Genomic DNA, 26433 nt, shown 5'->3' with positions numbered 1-26433 from the left:
CAGAGTCTCATCTCTCATTCCCTATAAGAGCCAGTTGCGCTCGCGCCATGGCGGATTCGCTATTTACATGGCGGAATTCGGAAGAGCAAAGATTGGACGCTTCTCAGAGAGGAAACTCATCTGCTCGTGCACTAGGTTAAAGCGCGCGAGCAGACCATCTACAGGACAAGCCAGATTTGTATCTTTATGTACACAATAATAATCTTTAACATTATAATCCATTTATTTGTAATATTTTTTGCACGTCCCCTATAGACGCATATTACTAACGTGCTCTTTAAATAACAAAAAAATATTGCGCCGTTGACTTTAGACCAGTCTATTTCAGTTGCCTCAAAATAGCAATGCACCAACAATGCGCCTAAACACACCTCGTTTTCAGACCAGCACGCCCATGGGCGCAAATGCATTTGCTATTTAAACAACGTGGCGCAAGACGTGAAAATGAAAACTGCGTCGGGCTGAAACTTCCAAAAAACCCTCGCGTCGCGCCTGGCACCGCATTCTGCCATGTGTATGATAGGGCCCAATATGTTTGTTATTCCGAATAGTATTTCATTAGAATTGGGTATTTTAGGACAGGCTCTAAGGCAGGCATATGTGCCACTGAGAGCCGTATCCCTGGATCTTTTTACCCCAGCACACAAGGCTCTGTATGAGACAATGTTCTTTCATCTGATAGGAACATGACATCTTTAGAGCAGTTCAAAGGCTCTCCAACGGTCTAATGGAATATGAATCTGTGATTCAGACGAATAGAACGATAGAGAAGCCACAGTACAGACAAAGACGACCGGTAACCATCACAGAGGAAACATCTAGTGAAACGTCAAGTGGCTTCTCATTGGTTGAATGACTGGCGCTTTCTTCCAATATGTCAAAAGTTCTGATCTTGAACAATGTCAGAAAGAATAACCATAAAACAGTAGGATGCGGTAGCCCACCTGCTTCATTAGAAAGTAAACTAGAGAAAGAGATCACTATGTACCTGTATACTGCAGAATATACAGGACATTTCCATTGAAAAAAGCATCCAAATCAAAAAACAACATCCCTTAAAGGAGTAGTTCACCTTCAGAATGAAAATGCTGTCATCATTTACACGCCCTCTTGTCTCAAACCTGTATGACTTTCTTTCTTCTGCAGAATACAAAAGAAGATATTTTGAAAAATGTTGGTAACCAAACAGCACAGCCCCCTATTGCCAATGCACGTGAATGGGGGGCTGTTAACAACATTCGTCAAAATATCTTCTTTTGTGTTCTGCGGAAGAAAGAAAGTCATACAGGTTTGAAATGACAAGAGGGTGAGTAAATGATGACATAATTTTCATTTCGAAGGTGAACTACTCCTTTAAGACATAAAACTCCTAAAATCAGATGAGATTTGCTCCGATGAAAACTGACATGTCTCAAGACCGAAAAACAACCCGAAGCCCTCAATCAAACTGGAAGGTCTTGTACTAAAATGGCTAAATAATTGAGTTTAAATGTCTTCTGCTGACATTTAACAAGGAGGTTCAGATGAGGTCTGTTAGCTGCACTGAGTTTGTGTCTATGGAGAAAAGCGCTTTGCCTCAACTTGCAACACTGTATATATAGAAATGAAATTGACATCATATAGGATAAATTCAAGCACCACAGTTTGCTAAAACATTCTTATCTTTCTGACTAATAAGCAAGTAATTAAAAAACGAAAAAGCTTGTTGTATCATTCTACTCCACTTATTTATGTAAAACCAGCAATAATTATCTACATGTTGGAAGACACAAAACTACAGTTATAGTAATACGTCAGGGATGTTAAATTCAGAACCATGATCAATATCTACTGACTCTTAGTTTGGCTAAAATTTGCCCATTATGATTTCATCTTAACACAACTGAAAAACAGCAAGATGTTTTGCTAAAGGCCTTAAAGAAATGTGGAGTTACATAGCAAATGTTACGATGGTAAATGTGCGTACTTTACCTGATGGCAGATCTCATGCACCACCACCATGGTGAGCTCCATCTGATAGGAGAAGGAAGAGACGTCAGGATCCAACAAGATCTTCTGCTCCACAAACACACTCAGACCCCAGTTCTCCATGGCTGCATACGGATGCTTGGGAACTGCCAGCAGATCTGCACACAGCGAGGAAGGTCAGAGGTCAATGATGAGGAACCAGAATTGATACACAAGTAAAAGAGTTTTTGGCAAGATAGAAATTCACACAAATGTTTTTTTTTTATCATCGACACTGCAAAGTATCAGTTGGGTTATTCTACAAAATCAAATCTGTGAAGGATTTTTAAAGTAAAACCAATTTAAATGTTAAAATGTTTTTATCATCTAATTGATACATCAAAATCTTTCTCGCTTCTAGTCTTTTTTTAAGCACTGAGAAAATAAACCAAAGCAAAGCGATAAACACTCACTGCAGAAATAGCATTACCCACAAACATATTTAAAATAGCTTAAAGCCTTCTTTAAGGAATCAGGAGACAGCAAATCTGCAAATTTGTAATGCCTTCCTCTCCGTCAGCTCTGTGTCAGGTAGGATTCATATGGCAATGAGAACAGAAGTAGGTAAACCTCTGGCGCTGATCTGAACCAAGATCTCATAATCAAGAGGAAGAGGAACTGTTTAAAACTGAAACATGATTATCACAGACAAGTTGTGTGTGTCTTATTGACACGTTTTTCTCAGATCGAATGAAAGCAGCTGCAGTTTGTGAAGGGAAGATGCAATTATCATGGCGACTGATACGGCTTGTTGGTATCTGACACCTTTGAAACTGAACAGACATCAATCACTTCCACTGAAAATGAGTCTCCATTAAGGTTGCACACACACAATTAACGTTTGAGGTTGTTTATTGAAGCCATAATTTAAGAGGTGCAGAAAAATAAACAGTGATGTGAAATGACAGATGAAAGTGATGCTCTATTAAACAACTTAAAGTAAATCTGAGTCAAACAGTGCAGGTTTAATTGACCATTGGTAATGGGCCCAAATAATTAAAATTAGATATAGATAGATGTAGCCTAAACATAACTGTAAACTATAAGAAATAAAAAAGAATAAATCAATTAACACACTTAAAACACTTAAAAAGACAAAAAAAACATTAAACAATTAAGTATAAAATTTAATTTAAATTTGATTGAATGGCTCTGGAACCATCTAGCTGTCAAAAAAATCTATAACACGCAAATGCTGTGTCCTCCTTACTAATGATTTACTAACAAAAATAAAGCATGATAAATAAAGTTTACTCAAGAAAGCTAAGTATACACAAACACATCAATAATTCTCTAAATGTGATGGCACAAGCAAAAAAATACATATGATCATGGGCAAACGAAATGCAGTGTACAAATACTGAATTTGTAAATCTGTACTGGAGAAGTGTTTTGTAAGTAGGCTGATTCATTGCATAATTTGGCAAACTATATAGGACTTTAAAAAAACACATGCCTTCTTGTTCTTTTGCTTCACGTTGTTGCCTTTTTTTCTTTTTTCGCTCCAGATGGTCACATGTAAAGACTCATATCAGCACATCCTTCGCATGTCATTACCTGCTGCCCACTGCATGATATACACTCACCTAAAGGATTATTAGGAACACCTGTTCAATTTCTCATTAATGCAATTATCTAATCAACCAATCACATGGCAGTTGCTTCAATGCATTTAGGGGTGTGGTCCTGGTCAAGACAATCTCCTGAACTCCAAACTGAATGTCAGAATGGGAAAGAAAGGTGATTTAAGCAATTTTGAGCGTGGCATGGTTGTTGGTGCCAGACGGGCCGGTCTGAGTATTTCACAATCTGCTCAGTTACTGGGATTTTCACGCACAACCATTTCTAGGGTTTACAAAGAATGGTGTGAAAAGGGAAAAACATCCAGTATGCGGCAGTCCTGTGGGCGAAAATGCCTTGTTGATGCTAGAGGTCAGAGGAGAATGGGCCGACTGATTCAAGCTGATAGAAGAGCAACTTTGACTGAAATAACCACTCGTTACAACCGAGGTATGCAGCAAAGCATTTGTGAAGCCACAACACGCACAACCTTGAGGCAGATGGGCTACAACAGCAGAAGACCCCACCGGGTACCACTCATCTCCACTACAAATAGGAAAAAGAGGCTACAATTTGCACGAGCTCACCAAAATTGGACAGTTGAAGACTGGAAAAATGTTGCCTGGTCTGATGAGTCTCGATTTCTGTTGAGACATTCAAATGGTAGAGTCAGAATTTGGCGTAAACAGAATGAGAACATGGATCCATCATGCCTTGTTACCACTGTGCAGGCTGGTGGTGGTGGTGTAATGGTGTGGGGGATGTTTTCTTGGCACACTTTAGGCCCCTTAGTGCCAATTGGGCATCGTTTAAATGCCACGGCCTACCTGAGCATTGTTTCTGACCATGTCCATCCCTTTATGACCACCATGTACCCATCCTCTAATGGCTACTTCCAGCAGGATAATGCACCATGTCACAAAGCTCGAATCATTTCAAATTGGTTTCTTGAACATGACAATGAGTTCACTGTACTAGAATGGCCCCCACAGTCACCAGATCTCAACCCGATAGAACATCTTTGGGATGTGGTGGAACGGGAGCTTCGTGCCCTGGATGTGCATCCCACAAATCTCCATCAACTGCAAGATGCTATCCTATCAATATGGGCCAACATTTCTAAAGAATGCTTTCAGCACCTTGTTGAATCAATGCCACGTAGAATTAAGGCAGTTCTGAAGGCGAAAGGGGGTCAAACACCGTATTAGTATGGTGTTCCTAATAATCCTTTAGGTGAGTGTATAAGTATGCAACAGTAATTAAATAAAGTATTAAAAAGGACATTTCCAAATGATTCCTCTAAAGTTGAATCCGCAAGTGATAAAAATAGTTCTGTCATGACAACTCTCGAAGTGTTTAGCATGGTAGTGTGCATGACATATAATGTATTTGGTCTTGGCGGAATAGATGTGCTACGCTGCTGCTGCGGCGGAGCAAGTAAGGAGATTTGCTACTGCAAATATATCCACAACATGCTGCTGTGTGCATATAACATATGAATAAACCACAGCTTACGTGGTCCTTGTAGCATATCTATATATGTGGAGCTGGGGAAGGAGGAGGGTTCTGAAAAGCGCTGCACTGCTGCAACAATCACTAGCCAAGATTTAAACATAGAGCAGCAAGCTCATTGGCTGCTGATACTGAGGGAACCAATCACTTCACCGTGTAGTAGTTATTATGTCGGATAGGTTTAGACTTTAAGACTGCGCCTTCTAGAGTTTCATGGCAGAACTATTCATTGTCTATGTTACAATAGTTTTTTATTCGGTTCTCAAGGGGGCCCCCTGGTGGTGCAGGGGCCCTACACAACCTGCGTAATCTGCGTATAGGAAGGATTGGCTCTGATTTAGTAAACTAACTTGGATAGGAACTTTTTGTATAAATTTCCAAACTGTCATGAGATTGTGTGTCCTTTCAAATAAAACTTCAACATTAAAAAGCTTTTAATGTGGCAGACGTAAGTAAAACAAATATAGAGTGGATATTAAAGGGATACTTCACCCGAAAATGAAAATTCTGTCATCATTTACTCACCCTAAGATTGTTTCAAACCTGTATACATTTCTTTGTTTTGCGGAACACACAGGAAGAAATTTGGAAGAATGTCAGATCTCACCCACCACTTACTGCCATAGTAGGGAAAAAAATACTGTGTGAGTAAATGATGACAGAATTTTCATTTTTGGGTGAAGTATCCCTTTAATAAAAAAACGGCAAACAACATACTTCCAACACATTAGCAGGAGCAACACTATGGTGTTGCGGTTCATGCTACAGACACATGTTGGAGTTTTATGTCAGTTAATTAGGTGTTAGCTTTCATTATACAGTGTTTTAATAGTGTGAATGTGTTAATCTGATGTGATTTGACTCCAGCAGTGTTGATGATGGTTTCTAAGGACGATTGACAGAGAAGATGATAACTCCAACACATTAACTTTCACCTTCTCATATTCAGAGTCAACATGGCTCTACTGTATTACAGTACTGAGAAAACGTTCATGAACGGATTAAATCCATTACATCGTGTTCTTACTAAGCACGTACTGCATTTTTCTTTGTGTTACTAAAGTGCTTGGACTTTCAACATTAACTTTTCAACTGGGTTCTTGCCTAGAGGTTCTGACAGCATTAAACACCTTTCATACTGTGTTAAAGACCTATTATTAACTTCATGCTTTTAATGAATCTTACTTGTTTGATGAAAAATAGCTCATGTTTATGTAATAGCTTCATTGTGTTCTAACCAAGCCAGACACAAAAAGACAAGAGATACAAGGTTGTTCCGTGCCCAGTTTGCATTGAATATCCTTTTTCTTTGGTGTTTCAGCAGAGCACTGCATGCAGAGTCTCTGCCCTAATTAAAACAGGTTTTGGCATCACATTCGCACTCCTGTCAAACACTGGATTTTAACTCCCACATGCGGCACAGACGAGTCTAGACGGGGTCACGGCCCCGATTTAGAGCCTTCTGTTCCTCAGAAACTTATGTCGAGTCAGAACAAACTCATGTTGCATCATCTAACACACACACACACACAGACTTGTTCTCGGTCGACAGCACCTCCAGACGCCCTGCGGTCTGCTCCCACATGTGAGCTCTTAACACAGGCAGTGGGGCAGAAGAGAGCAGCACTTCACAGAGCTGTAGTGATGCCTGAGGAGAAAAGCCTCCAAAGAGGGTCAAACAGATGCTCTCTGCTCAAACGTGTCTTTTTAAGCATCAAATGTTACATAAGGATTTGACTTTTGTGTATAACTCCTATGGTTACGCCCTGTCCGTTTCATTATCCATAATACAGCACCTGCATCATTCCCAGACTATCCAAACATTTCCGATTCCTGATAACATTTTCTGTCATTGTGAGTGCAGTATTACTGTTATTAGATCTCCAGCTGGTATCCGCTCTCTAATGATGTCTGCTCTATGAGCTCTGACTGTCCATTCTGTTCATCCACAAATCACAGTTTACAGGAGGCTGCTGAAATGGAGAGAAGTCTTTAGAGGTGAAAGGCACTAACGGTGATCAAGTTCAGGTGTTCACTACAAATCACAGCAGAACGGAGGGACACACACATGTTTTATCAGCTCGTCTGGCCGGGTGAAAATATCATGAAACGGATCAGTGAGCTGAGGACATTGTCCTGAAACACTCCAGCAGTTTTCTGCTCTTCATTTCCTATTCATCTTTCTCAGTAATTGGACGGTATGAAAGTCGAGGTTGGTTATTATTTTAACTTTTTTCTGCGACAGCTGGGTTGGAAAGTTACAGAAATCGAACAATTCAAGTGTGCCAGTAAGGCACGGCATATTTACAAAAGTGCTGAGGGATAATTGTACAGAAAAAATAAATGTCTAAGGCGGTTTTCAGATCGAGCGTTGGTTTGGTTTCACACTCAACTTGATTCTGTCGAACCCTGGTGTGTTTGCGTTCGTCTTACATCATCAAAAATGTGCACGGCGCATGACCGAAACCAGAACACGGATCAATACATTGTGTTTTTATTAATTTGGTGAATTACATTTGGGTTTACTGTATGCGCGTTTGCATGCAGACGGCTTTCTGCTATTTGCAAACAGACAATTTTGAGGAAACAGTAGATTACCATTAACCTGCCGCTCTGATTCCTCTCGCAACGCAAAAATACAAGGCAGGCTGACTCTTGATCGAATCCAAGGTAAATCATGAACACTAGGTCTGTCACGATTACTAAATAATCGTCTCATCGCGATTGTTTGACCTCATCGCGATGGTTTCAGATCATCGCAATTATTGCACATCTCTATAGAAGACACTAGGGGGAGCTGTAGTGCATCTGCATATTGCATATTTTAGTGTATATATTGTTACTAAAGCATGGTAACACTTGTAAAATGTACCACCACAACACAATCACTTATTATACAATTTAACATTATTTCAGTGTGAAAACCAGTCTACCAAAATCTCATTAACATAGAAGTAAACTTTTATTGTAGTCTTGCAAGTGAGAAAAAAACAGACTAGAAGCTTTTCTATGACTGATAGCATTTTAATGGTGGCTTCAATTCACTCCTGATCAATTTACTTAATTTACAAGTATTTGGCGGTTGTATTATTGACAGGTAACAGCCTAAACCTTAAGTATGATGACCCCATTTTTTCCTATGTATTTCCAAGAAAAAGAGCATAGTCTTTATATTCAGAACAATATGGTCGTTTCAAAACTGAATAAAAAATGTATGAGAATTAAAAGTCAAAGCTTTAAAACAGACAATTAATCGTCATAATCGCAATGATTTATTAGACAATTAATCGTCAGCCAAATTTCATAATCGTGACAGCCCTAATGAACACTATCGTCTCTTACATGTCAAAGTCAAAGTCTGCTTCATTGTCAATTCTGCTACATGTACAGTACATACATATAGAGGATTGAAATTGCATTACTCTCAGACCCATGGTGCATACAAATAACACTACACAAATAAGAAGTGTTATGATTGGCTAACACTTCATGCAGCACAATAAACACACTGCTGTTCTTCACAGACAACTAAAAACTTGTTATGTTAATGTGAAATGTTTTATGGTAATGAAAATTTGGTTTGGTTTCATTTTGCAAAAAACACAGAGTGACGTTTTCTCTTTTCGCAAAAGATATACTGCTAATCTACCTATGAAGAAAGTATAAATCTGCCAATTTGAGGAGTCTCTGAGATAGAGATATCTTCCCTTTTCACTTCTCATGGTTTGACTTTTTTTACATTGAAACAAACTCGATACATTTGGCACTGGAAACAACTTCCAAGGATGAAACAGACAGGTCAATACTGTCCTCTCTCACCCATTCTCTCTCTCTCAAGACACACACACATCATTCATGTGCGAGTTGACATCATGTGTATAGAAACCCTCCTCTCAAGCTTTTCCTCTCTTTCATCTTGAACTTAAACTGTCACTTTTTCCCATGTCAAAGAGGATGAGAGAGCAAGAAACATTTTTCTATTTCTTTGCACTTGAAGTCTGTTAGGACCATGAATGCTGTTGGATTTTATTCTTTACACTTCCAAAAGAACCAGCTAGTGCTGATCGGTTTGTCTTTTATAAACCCACAATCTCTGGGGAGGTTGTAAAGTGACCTCTGCCAGTTACACTTACTGAGATCTATAATTTTCCTGTGGTTTTCTGTGGAGTCAATAATCGGATTCTTGTTTCTGTTTGTTTGTTTCATCTCTAAGAAACAACACAATACAGTCAGCAATACACAATAAAAATACACTATAGAATGCAAAGAGACTTTCCTGAGAAACATGCAGTATTGCAATAGGAGCAGATCAGAGGAAATTCATGATTTCACAAAACTATATTTTGAATGTGAACTCTGTAGCATCCAGATTCAATCCGAACACAAATTTCAGTAGTTTAATCTGGTTTGAAAAAAGTTTCATTGAAGATGAAATGAAGTCTGAATTATGATACTCGGTTTCCCACACAGACATTTCTTGGGTTGATTGTGATAGTTAGAAAAAGGCCCAAAACCGTACTGTGAACATGATATTGTGTCCAAATACTATTAAGCACATCAACAAGCGGGCGATTCTCACGAAATCTTGGTTTCAAGATGTCAAACATGATTTTCTTAAAAACACTCATATCAACAAATTTCCTTTTCATTCATTAACAACAAGGTATGAAGTGTTTAGAAACATTAATTTCAAAACTTTTACTGACAGTTTAACAAAATTTTGATTTTTTTTTACAAAAAAAAACAGTGTGTGCAAACAGTCCTTTAAAAATCAGAATCAGAATGAGAAAGAGCTTTATTTCCAAGTGTGTTTGCACATACAAGGAATTTGTTTTGGTGACAGGAGCATCCAGAACACAGAAACAGCAACAACAGTACACAGAGACCATAACACAATAGAATACAGTACACAATGATTTAAATAAGGGCCTATGGGTATAAAAAATTTAAGAAATACAATACAATAAACATAAGATAAAGATATAGAGAGTGTAAAGCTATGTATGTATGTAAATATGTACAAGTAAAAAATAAGAATAGACTATTGTAGTACAAGGTATGTGCTATATACAGCAGAATGAATGAAATATAATTTACAGAAAAAGTTGTATAAAAATAGATAGTGTATTATCTGAAAAAATGTTTCAGAGAATGAGATTATTAGTCATGGACACTTTTTATAATACATGAATATTCCGTCAATAATTTTTTGGTCATTTAAGATCATCTATTAGAACATCCAATTGTTTTATTTATTTATTTTAATTTCACTCTGTTTAAATTACAGCATATAATTCACTCAGATAAATCGGGACACGTTACGGTAATGAGAATTTCATCAGAAAAGGCAATAAAATACACAAACATTGTGTATGTTCATTTCTATTTAAATGATGCTTTGTCTATGCTGTTTTATAACCAAAATCTTTACTGCCATGACGTTTCAGTGGCTTCGTGAGATTGACCCAAGCAAACAATAACCATCACATGCAAATTTAAAATGACATCAAAATAAATTCATCTTAAACTGTTTTTGTTACGCTTTTCATTAATGTTACTTGGCAAATTTCCAAATGATGAGCTTAAGGTTTTAGACCCTAAACAAAAGATCTTTGTTCTATTTTGTCTGTGCAACAATAAAAGAAACAGTCTGTGTGAGAGTAAAGCCCATTGCACATTGAGTCCGAAATTTGCGTCCGAAATTTCCACACGTTAAAAAATAAATACGACCTCACGTTATGTCAATCACATTTACACACTGCCTCCGATATTTTCGTCCGTCATAAAAAAATTCGGAACGGGTTCGATTTTATGCGTTTTTCGCATCCGTCAAGCATTTTGAGTGGCCTTTTTTAACAATTCAGAGACACCGTACAAACAAGAGCCAAATACGAAAAACGCATACGAAAATTTCGGACTGTATGTGCAAAGACCATAAGTCTAGAAGATTTCTAGAAGTTAAACGGTTCATCCAAACAGAGAGTTTAAGCTTTGAAGGCAAGTAGACAAGAAAATTTCAATTAAGAATATTCTTGAGGCAGTGAACAAAAGACACTTCAATATTTCTCTTAGTGCCCCTTTCTCACCATTTAAACAAGTTTTAGCCTGTCTGAAACCGCTTTAAACGGCATCACACATTCAAACACACAAAGCAAGCACAAAGGCTTCACAAATAGATGCTCTGAGACACACACACACACACATCTGATCTTCACTCTCCACTGATATTGGACTTTGAAGCAACAGAACAAATTCTTGATAAACCAACCAATCAATACCCTCCCATTTATGACTAATTCTTTTCTGGTTCTTGTAGCTTCTCGCTCGGTAAGGTAATCTGTGCTTTATTTACAACGTTCATATAGCTGATGCTTCACAGGATCGATGGCATTAGCAGGTGTGTTCATTTGTTGATGATCAGGGAGGAGAGGGATTTCTCAGACATGAACTAGTGTCATTAGGATAAAGATTAAAGCTAAACACTCTGTGACTTTCTTTGAGGACTTGCGTCATGTTACACTGGATGCTAATGTGAGAGATGAATGTGTGTGATCTGGATCATGTTGTCATGACTCTGAATGAGATGATCTCTGTGGCCTGAAACACAAGCAGACTCATTTGGACACAGAAGGGATTGAAGCACAATAAAATGCATATTGATCAGCCTTCATCTTCAACAGTCACACACACACACTGCTCTGAGATCAGCTGGAGGAGATTTCGCGATGCTTTGGTCTGAAAGGACTCTCAGGTGGAGCTAGAAATGGGAGGTGAGAAAGGGAAACTGGAGTTTGTTGTTGATGGATTCTCGCTGTGTGAACAACATTAATTATGTATCTGCACAGAATACTGTATGTGGAAGAGATCTCAGATTTGGCTTGCAGGGGATGATGGTTGAATTCAATCTTGTTTTTCTCTCATTGGTTGTTTCTCTCCGAGTGGAGTTTCTGATGAATCTTTGATCTGGGTGGATTTTGGCTAGTTGACTGGGATCCAGTAGGATTTGGTGGGAGCCTGCTGTTTTCTCACTGTGCACACAGCATTTCTGCACCAGACTGTCCACCAAAGCATTTCTGAAAATGCCCAACTGGAGGCACTTGAGAAAACTTCAAAGAGAACTGCAAAAAAAAGTACTGCAACAGGAAAAACTCCAAAATATCGAATCTCACTCAATGGCATTACAAAAACAAAAAGATCCAGGACATATTTAAAGGGATATTTCAGGCGAGAAATTAAATTTCCCCATGTTTTACTCACCCTCAAGGTAGGGGTGGGCGGAATGACCAAAAATATATTTCACGGAATGAATAGTTTTATTTCACGGTAACGATATATTTCATGGTAACAATCTACTATTTTAATCCTATATCTTAGAAAAATTAGGTATTAGATTGATTTCCTTTATTTACATATTACAGTTCATTTAAAGGCTCACCATATAATTAAAATGTAGGAAAGTTATGAAAATGTAATTAAGATATCAAATTAAGTTCTGATAATGAGATTTATTATTAATTTATATTTATCTTCTAGCTATATCATATGTATACAGTAGGAATTTAGCCAACAAGTATGACAATAAAGTATGAATATGCACAAACAATGAGAGCCATGTATACGACTGGCGTTATAAACTGTTCATGGGGTTTGTACTGTAGGTCTTTATCGCGCTTCACTCTTTATCAGATGCGCACTTTTAGTGTGTTGCGGCTCTCTGTCTTTAGGTTTGTTTATTCTCGCGCTTGTCTTCGCACTGCGAGTGTCTGTCTGGTGACTCCACACCATAGCTCCACACGCGTCTCCCAGTGGCAGCGCTCACGTGGCGAGCATCATCGCGCGTAACAACGCAAGTTTCGCCTTGGCTCGCCTAAAGTTAAACTTTATTAAAACTATTAACAGCTTTACAAAGCGACCTGTCTTCTGAAATACCTGAGAATGAGCTTTATTCTATGCACGCGCAGATCACTGCACCACTGCACGAGCACTGCGGGTGAGAGAGAGCCGGAATGGAGCGGATCACGAAACTACAGACTGAAAGAAGGTCAAAAGAATGTTTGATTTGTTAATTTGTTATCGGTGAATTAATTCACATGTTTTTTTCATCATGACGCCAGATTTGTAGAGCGCCGAGTTAACCACGCCTACTTATTTACATTCCGCGGAATACACGGAATAGAAAAATCTCTTACGGTTGAGAATTCATTCCGCGGTAACGGAATATTCCGTCATTCCGCCCAGCCCTACCTCAAGGCATCTTAACTGAATATGACTTTCTTCTTGAAGAACAATGCAGTCGGAGTTATAATAGCACGTATCATTTTACTTCCAGGCGGTAGAATTGGAGTGAATGGGCATCGATTTTTTGAAGCTCCAAAAAGTGCATCCATCGATCAAAGAACGTCTCGACACGGCTGCGTGGTCTTAAAGTTCTTCTGAAGTGAATCGATGCGTTTCTTTAAGAGAAATATCCATATTGTCAGCGCTATTAACGATAATGTCTAACTTCCGTTAGACAACTTCCCTGCGCGTGAACCTGAGGCTTGTTTTTCTGGCAAATGACGCAGGCGTGTCGTAAGTTCCGGTGATGAACGCGGCATTTTTCATTTGTTCCAATAGGATGCAGTCTCCTCTGTGCGGGAGTTTACGTCACCTTCATTCGCCGGAATACAAGCGTCTGGTTCACGGGCATCCAAGGGATAACAGAAGCTAGACATCAAGGTTAATAGAGTTGTCAGAACAACTTTGTTAAGACCACGGAGCCGTGTCCAGCAGTTCTTTTATTGATGGATGCACTTTTTCTTGAGCTTCAAAAAATTGCCCCCCATTGACTCCCACTCTACCGCTTGGAAGAAAAATGATACGTGGTATTATAACTCCGACTGCATTATTCTTCAAGAAGAAAGTCATATTCAGTTAGGATGCTTTGAGGGTGAGTAAAACGTGGGGAAATCTTGTTTCTTGCCTGAAATATCCATTTAAAACTTTGTTTCTGTTCAACTAATAAAAAACCCACACCAGCGCTGGCACGAGGCTGACTAAATAATGAGACAATGGGGTAAACTTCTCCTTTAAGTACACATATGATTCTTCTTTTTAATGCTTTAAAATGGTTCTGAGGTAAAACAAAAACAAAAAGAGTATTTACGCCATTTTTAGAAGACAGGTTTTGTTGTGGAATAACATGTGAATTCAAACCAAGTGTGAAAACAACCTTATTGGTGCTACATATGCAAGTATCTCAAACTGTGGGTCTCACTTTTTTTTCTTGTTCGCATGTGTCATTCTGTCATTGACAGAAATCTGTTTGTTATTACTGACACTGAAACAGCTCAATGCTGACAGATCACATTGACAGAAGGGGATCAATCTCCAGAGCTTTTCTACAGCAAACCCACCGATGTGTTGACAAAGACACACTATCACTATTGAATTGAATTTACGGTAAACCTTTAATAAAAATAAAAAAGTTTTGGAGAATGTGTATAATCCTGTCACATTCAACAAGGATTTCAATGATCTTCAGACATTAAAGGAGTGGTTCACTGAGCGACCCTGAATCTGGAGAAATGACAGGATGAGGCATCCAGAGTGAAGTGCAGAATACGTTTTCTCTGAGCTGCTCTACAAAGAGAACAAAGGACTGGTCAAACCGTTCTCAAAGACAAGAGCACTTGAACAGAAGGATGAGGATAAAAACACAAAATAGAAAGAAAGAAAGAAAGAAAGAAAGAAAGAAAGAAAGAAAGAAAGAAAGAAAGAAAGAAAGAAAGAAAGAAAGAAAGAAAGAAAGAAAGAAAGAAATTAAGCCCAAGGCAACAGTCAAGCTAAGCAAACATGAACTAATTTATTAAAGTGAAAACAAAAGATCCTCAAGGTGCACTGACCAGCACACCAAGAGCTGTGAACTCATTGGCCGAGACAAGAACTTCAGAGGTCAAGTGGTACTGTATTTAATATAATCTGAGAGAACACAATCTCATTTTATATTTTAATGATGATGTTTATATGAAATGATGCAGGAGGATGTTTAACAGTGGGGCCCATTTTAGATCCGAAATGAAGCCAAACTTGGAACAGAATATACTGTACAACAAATGAATGACTATTAATGAGACCAGCTAAATTAACCTTCCTTCAGTATTGTAGATTGTCTAATGTTCAAAATCTAATGTTACACAAGCACGGTGAATTTGTTTTGATTACTGTTATATCCATCCACAATTTCTAAGATTCTTGCACGTGGTTGCAAAATTACTCCCAAACGCCTTATAAAATCATATCGGTGTATCAGAACAGCCAGTTAATTTTGACTTCCACAGGGATTGTTGTTCTAAAAACTCATGACAGATGAAATGATTAATGTAATAAATCCAGAATCGGCCTCATTATTCCCGAGCAATATAATGATCCAATGCAGTGAATAGAAAAATTGTCATGACGCTTTGGCCCTCAAGATCTTTGCGCTCATTTGCATGCCATTTCTCAGAAGAATAAATCAATCTCAAAGGGTTTCACTTGCTCGCAGTGTCATTGATGTAATAATCGACTTCATTTCAAATAATAATTGACTTCATGTTGAGGGTGATTCCGTCTGTGTTTTGATCCATTACCAACCACAGATTCTTCATTCTTATGCCCCCCCACCGAGTGCTCCGAGTTATCATTTATTCATGTGTGAAATCAACACGCTGCTTGGCAATCATAAAATACACACTAAAGAGCTAATTATTCATAGACCCTTAAGAGTTTAATGTGCTGTGTAGGAGCTCTCGTGACAAACAGATTTTCATGAATCTTGGACCTATTTCACACATCAAGCATTTTCTGGAAATGTACCAGTTTATTAAACTCGGGCTTGGCAATTTTCCAAAATGAGAAGTAAATTACTGGTTGGTATAAGGGCACGATGACATCAGCTTGACTCAATTTATGTTGATGATAAAATGAGGATGAGAGTGTGAATATCCCTGTACTCTCCTGTTCATTCCTCAGACTTCAGTGTGTGTCCTGTGCTTTTTATAGCAGTGTGTTATAGATTCAGCCACTGTAGCTGCAGGTCACAGTCACAGGCTGACAGTGCGCTGTCAGTGACTGGACCCTCCAGCCTCGCATTTGCCTTTTCATGGTCTAGATGCTTTAGATCAATGGTTCTCAAACTGTGGGGGGCCCCAAGATGGATCCAGGGGGACCACAGATTTCGTGGCATTTTATAGAAATGTATCATACATTTTATGCAATCAAACATCAGAAAAATAAGACCACCAACCGAAAGAATTGATTTTTGAGCATTGTATAACTGCATATGCTTTTGGTTTCATTAAAATTCTAGGTTTAAGGTTATAAATATTTATTTGGGGGGAGGGGGCGCAAAGCGATGCACTCTACACAAAGTGGGCCTTACAACGAAAAAGTTTGAGAACCACTGCTCTAGATGTCCCTTTTAGACATTTTTTGCCTCATCCAACCCCCCGTTCCAAATTCCAGCTCTTGCCAGCTTTCCCTTTCCTAGTCCTGCCAAAATTCCCACTCATTCCTCCCAAATCATACATTATGGGTTTGGCACAGTTGCCCCTTTCTCTCCTGATGGGAATCTGCAGAACTGCTGTTACGCTAGCACACATCAACAGAGCATCAGATGACACTTTGACTGACATAAGTGGGAAGACCTCACTGATTCTGCTCATAGCCACACAAAAATACACGCACACAAACTTTGCATGTTTGCCAGTTACAAACACACACAAAATAATCATCAGCCACGCATGCATTGTCAGGCGTCTCACAGGTGATGAATGGAGCTCCTGTGGAGCTCTGACTGAACTCAGTGAGAGTGTTACTTTCACAGACAAATGACCCAAACTGAGACTGAATTAATGTATTTAATAACAGAAGTGATCGGTGGATGTGATACTGCAAATCAAACATTAAAGTGACTGAAACAGCCATTAAACTGCTAATACATTCAACATCACCACGCATACAGTTTTACTTAAAAGAAAAAGTCTTTCAAGAATTGGCTTCCAAAATTGCTTAAAATGACAGAAATTTAGAATAACGCTCAATATCATTAACACCCAGTAATAGGCTGTAATGGCAGCGGAAATCGTCATAGATGGGTAAACTTCTACAGCGGTGAATGATTAGACTACCACAAATATATTTTTTGCTTTCTCATTTGCTCAAATAGCAAAAGAAAAACTCAACAATAGTGTTTTCACTACTTTCACCAAATTGATGAATGAACTATTTATATTTTATTTAATTTATGTTCATATTCATTTATATTATTATTTTATTGTGTAACAATTGTATTAAATAAATGATTTGTGGAATTTCGTTGTATGTTAATTTTATTAAATAAACAATTTATAGAATGGCTCCTTTAGTTTTGTCGCATTTAAAGAAACCGTATGGTAGGGCTGTGACGGTTGCCGTAACAACCGCACCACCGTTCATTGTGAAATGAACAGATATGTAAAATCAAAACTGGCTATGACCCGCTTGCTTAGTGTCGGAGCGCGCGCAGGTTTTGCCGCGGTTGCGGAGAGACATCTCTTCATTTGCGCTCCTGTGCACATCTTCTGAACGCGCATTTAGTGCAGCTGTACACATTTTAATCTGGACAATGTCAACAAGTAAGTTTCACATCAACGAGTCGGAAAAAGTAAAGTTTTTATGGTAATCTGAATAGGAAAGCCAATGTAGGTTTAAACAGTTTGTTTCAAATGGAATTGTTAAGGATTGTAAGGGTTAATACGCCACTGACTGAAGTTACTGCAACAAGAGCTTTTTTATTTCGTATTTAGCTTTCTTATCATTTAAGTTTTCATTATTTACTGATGTTTATTTAAATGTTTTATATGCTGTAGTGTGCCGTTTCACTGATGGATTTGCGCGTTAAACATTGACGGATGTTTCATCCTCATTTATTTCAGATATCATATTTCAATTATTTAACAATTTCAAGTATTTAAATAAGGACTATATTTCTCTTCCACTCGTCATGTGGTTGCTACACGCAAATATAATAATATAAATATTATTTATATAAATAATATATATTTCTCAACCACCGCACCACTGCGGTCGATTTGTCTATTACCACTGGAAATGTATTATGTAATACATTGCATGAAAGTTTATTATATTACCACATATTTTGTTTCATACTTTTTCCAATCGTCAGGACTTTTGACATCCAATTCGTCACAAACCGGCATCTTTGCTGCAGCCACCAACTTTCCACTCCTCCTGAGACACCAACCTTTTCAAAAAAGGATGGATTCACTCAGTCCCACCAAATGTGTGAAATCGCTTTTATAATCTTATTTTACTTTCAGTCAAGTTTTTATTTGTTTTATAAACACTGTAAAAATTGTATTTTATCTCCATCTACCCATGGGCTGAAACACCCCAGCTGTCATCACCTTGACCAGGCCAAGCGCAAACGCAAACTCACAGCTGTGATTAAAACACCCTAAAGGTCACTGTGTTTTTCTTCAACACAGCCACACTGCTAGATCAGAATAACTCACCGCAAGCATTAAAAAGTGAAAATGGGTTTCTAAAAATATTTGAGGCTGTTTTTTATCACTGACGTAGTGTTAAAAGCTTTTAACACATTTAGTTATTTTCATCAGGCTCCAGGCTCGGTGCCAGGATGGCATAACTGGGGGGCATTTTAATTCCATGGGGGGGGGCTTCCACTATCCACTACAGACCTTATTGTGACCGATTTTCTGCTTATTTTCATTTATTTATTCACGTATTTATTATACAGCTACCTATATTATTGCCTGTCCGATACACATTCGGCTATTTATGAAACATTAAATTGACTAACAATCTTAAAAAGCCTAAAAATTATTGGCATAATGCACGGGTGGTACAGGAACTAGGGACATGTACCCACCACTTTTTGCCAAAGTCGATTGTGTCCCAACCACCTATTGGAAGAAATAAAAAAAAAACTTGTGGAAGGTGTGCATTAGGGACCATTAATATCTAAAAAACGTGTGTCTACATGTCCCTTTGAGTGCGCTTGCCAGCATTATATCCAGCGTTTATATAACATCCATCACTGAAATGCCGTGAACAAACAAACACACCTCAACTTCTCTCACTATCACAAGAGTAACCAGCTGCAGCTGCAGGCCCACAGCGCAACCAATCTTGACGCAGCGCAGACAATCTAGATAAGCGGGTATTCTTATCGCTCGTCAGTTGGCACTTGGGCGGGCTATTTCTTTCGGCTATTGCTTTTCCGGGAAAATTTCCCAATAAAAGGAATAGGATCCCTGTTACGAAACAAGTTGGAGTGCTGGGGTAGTGTATCAAGCACATAAATACTAAGTCATACGTCCAACTCGTTTTTTTAACAAGTTGACCATGTTAAGCATGAGAAGCCAGCACATTTAACCGTGTAAAGAAGTCAGAATGCATGAAATAGCATGTTACCCCATCTTTAATGTCGCTGTCACTATCATAATCATGGGAAAAGAAGACCCAAAAGCTAAATGCGATGATAAATCAGACTTTATTTATGAAACTACATCAGGACTGCCGTCTGGGTGAACGACTCCAGCAGGGCAGAGGAACGAGGATAGTGTCAGTCCATTTCGCTATCAGGAAGTCCAGTCAGAACAGGGAACAATCCAAAGATAAGAGCAGGTGCGGAGTCGAATTGGATCATTTGAAAGTAGAAACTTCAAGATTTCTAATCAAATATATCTTGTGTCTGTGTGGCAAGTATTTGCTGAGTTTCAGTTCATTTTATTGACGCATTTCAGAGAGATACTGTTTTTGCGGAGACAGAGACTGACGGCTGAAGCGCACCCTGTTTATTTTCTTTATTTTATAAAAGCGTTTTTTTTTAAGTTTTGTTGTTATTATGAGAGTACACAAATATGTATGACCAAAATTACCGGAATATTTTAAGAATTTTTCGGCAGTGATAAGAAAAAAAAGGTGGCATGCACGCCACTGTCGACCCCTGGTCTTAAGAAAACTGGGGGGCCACAAATTCTTTTGGGGAGGCCATGGCCCCCTTTGACCCCCCTGTGGCGCCGGGCCTGTGAACAACACTTTGTAGGCAATTATATTTGCAACACATATAGCCCTGTCCCAAAGCCTAGCAAGGTACCTCACTGTTCAACACCTACGAGTTCAGCTGTTTTCTAAGGCAACATCCTAACTGATATCAAACCTCAAATTGTGACTGATTTGAAATGCTCAACTAAGAAAGCAACACAAAATATTGTGATTCAAGACAGTTATGCAAACTATGTAGGGCTGCAGCTATCGATTATTTTAGTAATCGAGTATTCTACTGATTTTTCCATCGATTAATCGGGTATTCGGATAATAAGTACGTTTTCTTTATTAAAGAGCAATACTAAATATACAAGAGAAAATAAGACAGGTCTCTTAAAATGAACAACTAATTTCTTTCCTTTTTAGAAAAATTAACTTATTTATTGCTGAAATTGCATACATTCATATCTGTGAAAACTAAACCCATTTAGTACATTCCATTGCCATATTACATTCAAAATGCAATATAGGCCTAATACAAATGTATACATATGAAACATTAATAAAAATAGAAAGAATAATTTCAAAGCTAAACAACTAACTTCAGCTTATGCATGATGCATTTAGTTTATCTAAATTAGTTTTAGTTTCTTTTTTTAATATTAAATAAATAGTAATATATTTGTCCACATAAAAATACCGAGTTACCCGGACTTTTATTTTGGCAGGTCGTCGGAAGACGCTTATTTTTTAGTGCGTTAGCTTCACAGAAAAATTTTCTGAAATAAACTCTCAGAGCAACTCTGGAGATGAAGTTCATGTGTTCATGTCCTCATAAAGCGCAGACGCAGACAAATTCACGAGCATCACACGTGTAGCACGTTAAACTGTGCAGTTCATTCACTCAGACACGCAGCACAGCCAGATGACATGTGTAAATAACATGATTCGGAGTCCACAAGTCCGCATCTAGTTTGATGGACTCAATGCAGCCGGAAAACAAGTTTCACTCGCAAAATAGACTAAAACCAAGTAAAATAGCAGTTCACCATTTCAATAAGCTATCACTTATTTATCAGCATGAGAAACACAAGTGAACAGACTAAAATGCGTGTGTCTCAAGGTGAATGCGGGAGACTTGAGAGCCCTGTAACATGAATAGAGTTTAGCGGGCTGTGCGTCAGTAATAACGGTCCGTGGGGAAACGCAGTGCTACGTGTGTACTGTAGTTAAATGGATTAAACGAGGCTTCGAGGCAACAAAAATTGCCTCGATGATTTTTTGTATTCAAATAACTCGAGTTACTCGAGGAATCGTTTCAGCCCTAAAACTATGTAACTCTCAATTGATTGCATTAGTTAGCTAACAATGTAGTACTCTAAGGATTAAAAACATAGATATGTATACATAGATGCCCCATCGGACCACTGCAGACACGTCAACGCACCTGCCATTTTGGATTGCTGGCGCCACAGTAGAAATTAGGGGTGTAACGGTTCAAATTACTCACGGTTCAGTCTGTGTCGCGGTTTTAGGGTCACGGTTTCGGTTCGTGCTATATTCAGGGAAAAGGTACTACTGACAAATAAAAATAAGAACAAATAATCAAGCTAGAAGTAACAGCACCAATAAAACAACAGAGCAAATCTAAAAAAAAAGAGAAAATTAAATAAGATACTGTATATATACCTTTTAAGGTAGAAATGGATTAAAGTAATCAAATAAAACATAACATTGCATATGTACAAATTAAATAAAGACGAATCTTAATTGAAGTTACAGAAGCTATTGAGTCACAAGCAGTGAGTGATTTCCTTGACTTTTAACAGACAGCAGGAATATGCTTCTGTCGCTTTAAGAGGAATGAAACGGATCCAGTACAATGATACTGTACACATGCGTTGTTTTTCGTCTGTTTCGTCCGTTCACTTAAGACATAACCTACTATGTTTGTTAAGATACTCGACAAGAGCGGCATGTTGACCTACTTCGTGTGTGAATCTGTCCGTTTAAGCGCTTCAACTCAATATTTGCGCCATGTCTGAGACTTTCCTTATGCGCGCTTCGGATCTTCTAACAAGCGCGCAAGCGAGTTTTCTTGTGCATCATCTTGCACTTAAATGTTTAAATTGGCAAGGCTTGAATGAGTTTAGTTTAAACAGCAACGTGCTGTTCAGGTCTCACCTGCACTCGCGCGCTCACAACACCCGGGTGATGACACCATAAATGACTGTACAGCATACGTCAATCCTATTGAAATTTGTCTACGTTATTTGATTTATTGTAGGTATTAAATGTGTATCCATCGACAAACATACATTAGCTGAACTTTGTCAGTCTGTTTTACGCATTATAATTTCTAACGAACCATATTATAAATGCGTCGTCAGATTTAAGATGAGCCGCGGTCCAACGCGCCGTTGGTGGAGAACCGTGCGGTTCAATTTTTTTACCGAGAACCGTTACACTCCTAGTAGAAATCAATGACTTTCCAAGATGCCACAACTTTGTGAACCCTCTGGTTACAGTATTACAAATGATAACAGCAATTATAATGGTTGAATCTTCATTACTGCACATAACACATACGTTTTACATGCTATTAATAATAATTAATATTAATTAATAATAAAAGTTTATTTTTTTACTTAATAAAAGTTACATTTTTATTTAATAGCCTATTATGTAATTTTTAAATATTCATATAGTTAAAAATACATCTTTATAAATTGCATCTATATATACAAATGTGTTTGGCATAGATATAGCCCTGTACAGTTCAATTGGATTTCTAGAATTGAACAGAAAAATCCTTAATAAATACTGACTAATAATACTTTTTAATGAATATTTTTACATAAATTGTAATCATAAGTACATTAGTTCATTCTGTTAGTAATTGAAGGGCTGCATAATGTATATGGTATTACATGTTCTTTAAAAAAACATTTGTATATGGAGAACTGCCCCTTATGTAGAAAGCAATCTAATATTATTCAATATCATCATTAACCCTCTAGAGCTCAAGGGTCAAATTCAGGTTTGAATAAAAACACTCCTGAGACACTCGAGCATTCACTCTGTTAACATTCATCAGACAGCGGCTTAGTGATTCTTTTATAATATGTCTCATTTTTCACCTCTAGTAAAGCATCCTTCATCTTCATTACTGTCACTCTCACACTGATGGTGAATGTGCTTTCAAAACGTCCCTCATCCGACCTTCATGATTAGCTATAATAAATTCTATAACCGTTATCACAGACAGAGATAGGCATCCAGATATTGCAGTAAGTCACAGAAGCAGGTGAAATATTTAGCGAGAGAAAAAGGGAGAGAGGAAATAAGGGAAAAAAGCGAGCGAGACATGGGAAAGGAATAGTGAAATGACACTGCCACAGGCGTATGTATAATAAATAATGGCATGAAGGATGAAGAGAAAACTGCAAACTAAAAGGTGACCCTGCTGAGGCCAACTGTGCAAAAATAATCAAAGAAATAGAGACATTAAAAAATAGTAACATCCACCTCACGTGTATGACATGTGACAAAAACCTGAAAGTGTATCTGCTGTACCTGAGCATCAGATGATTGTGTTTCAGTCTATATTGCGTCATTCACTCAGATTCATACATGCAGTTTGATCTCTTCAGGTTTGGCACTATGTCACAGATCTCCTTGACTGACCTCCAACAATAATGTCCCTTAATTCTCATCTATTTCACATGATCTCCTCAGAAATTAAAGCTGCCCCGGGTAACCATGACAAATGCCATCATTCCCATAATGCACAGGGTTGAAAATAAATCTTAAGATCACTTGTTTATTTACACTCTGGATATGCACAAATAAAGTATGATTTAGATATGAATAAGGATGCTTTGGGGCTTTTTTAGACTTGATCTCAGCTTCAGCACCTTTAAATGCAAAGGAAGATTGAACTTTTAACATCTGTCATCGTTTCCATTTCCTTTTACATCCGTCCATATCTGCCACTCACACACCACTGCATGAAGAAACTGAACCAGCTCAGCCTTTTTTTATTGATCATTAATCTCCCTCTGAGAAGCACTTACTGTAGATCACTTACTGTGAATCAATACAGCTCAAATATATCACCGTCCTCTCAAAGGGCGTGCTAAACTTCAAACATTCACACTTTTTTCTCTTATGCAACACATGCTGTGCTCCATTAGAGTCTTTATAGTCACTTTTAGATATTGACTATAGACGGTTTCAGCAGCAACAACATAAACATTATCTGGCCTAAACTTAAATTCCGGTAGACCCCCACAAAGAACTAATAACTGTTGAGTAGTTTTAATGTAATTTAATACAATTCTTATACAATAAAATATGAATATGAATTAAATATAAATAAATATTATAACCAAACACAGGTCAGAAGTTAACTTCGGGCCAGGCGCGTGTGTCCGGTGAAACGTTTAGTAACAGAGAAAACATTTTGACCAAGCCTAAATAAATTTGGACTTATTGTTTGTGTTGAACGGCCCATTTTGTTGTCAGTATGTGAATATCTTTAGTTCTGTATCACTGTTTCTTGAAACAACAAGTTTATTATCTGCATCTTATTTGATATACAATTCATTTAATGTCAAGGCATCAGATCACAGAATAAAGGCTCTTGCTCTCTCCAAAATGTTTAATGAGATCAAGAGTTTTTCATCAAAAGCTGTTCTTTACTGATGTAATACATACAACAACATTGTCTGGATTTATTGATTGAGTTTAAATCTGTTTCACATCATTTTATGAATTTTGTATTCTGTTGTTGAGTTGTGGTCTTAGTGTCTCTAAGAGAGAGAGAGAGATGAGATGAAAACAGAAAGGAGAATGTCTTGTGGCTCTTTCTCTGTCATTGGTCAGTCACAGTAGACAAGGTTTTGATAAGGTTGCTCTAATTGGACTATGTTTACCCTCCATATCTTGAGCAATGAGTCACTTTAATGAATGAGCTGTGGTTAGTGCCATCGTTTCTCAAACTGAGAGAAATCATTATGTCATTAAAGACTGATGGCATGCACACTGAATCTGAGTCAAAGAAGCTACAGAGGAAATGGTTTTTGCAAAAGTGTTAGGAAATGCATTCAACAGCGATACACAATCATTTTAGACACATTTAGAGTTCCAAAACCTGTATGTGACTCTTATTTTGATATTTTGAGAAATGTTTTTGTGGTTTTGTGTACATAGAATGGAAGTCAACGGGGGCCGGTGTTGTTTGGTTACCAACATTTTTTAAAATATATCCTTTCTTGTTCTGTAGAAGAAAGAAAGTCATACAGGTTTTGAATGACAGGGGTATGAGTAAATGATGAAAGAATTTTAATTTGGATGAACTATCCCTTTAAGTCATAATAGCAATGTCCTATTGACAAATTTAACTTCAAGTGTTTCAAGAACTTGAGCCAACATGTGATCTGTTCCTTGTATGCTGTAATTACCTGAACACTTTAAATTTCTCTTTTTGTTCTTTTTCACATGACCAGAATGACAGAATGTCCCTGTTCAGAGACCTGGGGGGCTGCAACTGCTCCCACACTCCACACACAGATGGTGCCTTTACATAAAAGGGTTTTTCCTGCATAGAGAAATTGGAGGCGGCCGCCTCCGTCAATTGTCGTGCCGCCTCAGACTCTCGCCAAAATTATGTGGGGTGTCTTCACATGAAATGCTGCGTGCATTTAACAGACTGTCATTTGTAACTGCATTTGCGGCATTACGCCACAATGGAGGCGCTGTTTCGTTATCAGCACACTGAGGCGCTAAAAGAGTTGCAGAACAAGAGCTAACGTAGCTGTGTTTCACGGCTCTTTGTTTTGCATACAAGCACATTTAATTTCTTGAATTTGTTTAATTAACATAACGTACAACAATGTAATGTCTTTAGCTGTGCAGTTGGATCGTTGAATCGGCGTATACTGTACACAGCGAGTTCGCCAGTATGAACGCACATTGCGTTCAGAACAACTCGCACACGAATGACTCATTTGAACCGATTCATTTAAACTACAGTGAGGGAAATAAGTATTTGATCCCCTGCTGATTTTGTAAGTTTGCCTACTTACAAACAAATGAAGGGTCTATAATTTTTATGGTGGGTTTATTTTAACTGATAGACACAGAATATTAAAAAAAATCAGGGGAAAAAAATGTTATATAAAGGTTATAAATTGATTTGCATTTCAGTCAGTGAAATAAGTATTTGATCCCCTACCAACTAGCAAGAATTCTGGCTCCACAGATTGGTTATGTGCCTATATGGACCACAGATTAGTCCTGTCACTTTAAGAAAGTACT

The 26433-nt window shown here is 37.9% G+C and overlaps 1 protein-coding gene across 2 annotated transcripts in view; it reads right to left on the bottom strand.

Moving 5' to 3' along the window:
• The window catches only part of LOC130548116 (thyrotropin-releasing hormone-degrading ectoenzyme-like), a 74153-nt gene that overhangs the window by 35017 nt on the left and 12703 nt on the right, over positions 1–26433 (bottom strand). For both annotated transcript variants that reach the window (XM_057324637.1, XM_057324638.1), the window contains exon 4: positions 1972–2126. In XM_057324637.1, the coding sequence (XP_057180620.1) occupies positions 1972–2126 (155 nt within the window). The remainder of the gene's footprint in view (positions 1–1971; positions 2127–26433) is intronic.

This window comes from Triplophysa rosa, linkage group LG24, assembly GCF_024868665.1.
Source record: "Triplophysa rosa linkage group LG24, Trosa_1v2, whole genome shotgun sequence".
Lineage (NCBI taxonomy): Eukaryota > Metazoa > Chordata > Actinopteri > Cypriniformes > Nemacheilidae > Triplophysa > Triplophysa rosa.
This window is presented reverse-complemented; position numbering and strand designations above follow the sequence as displayed.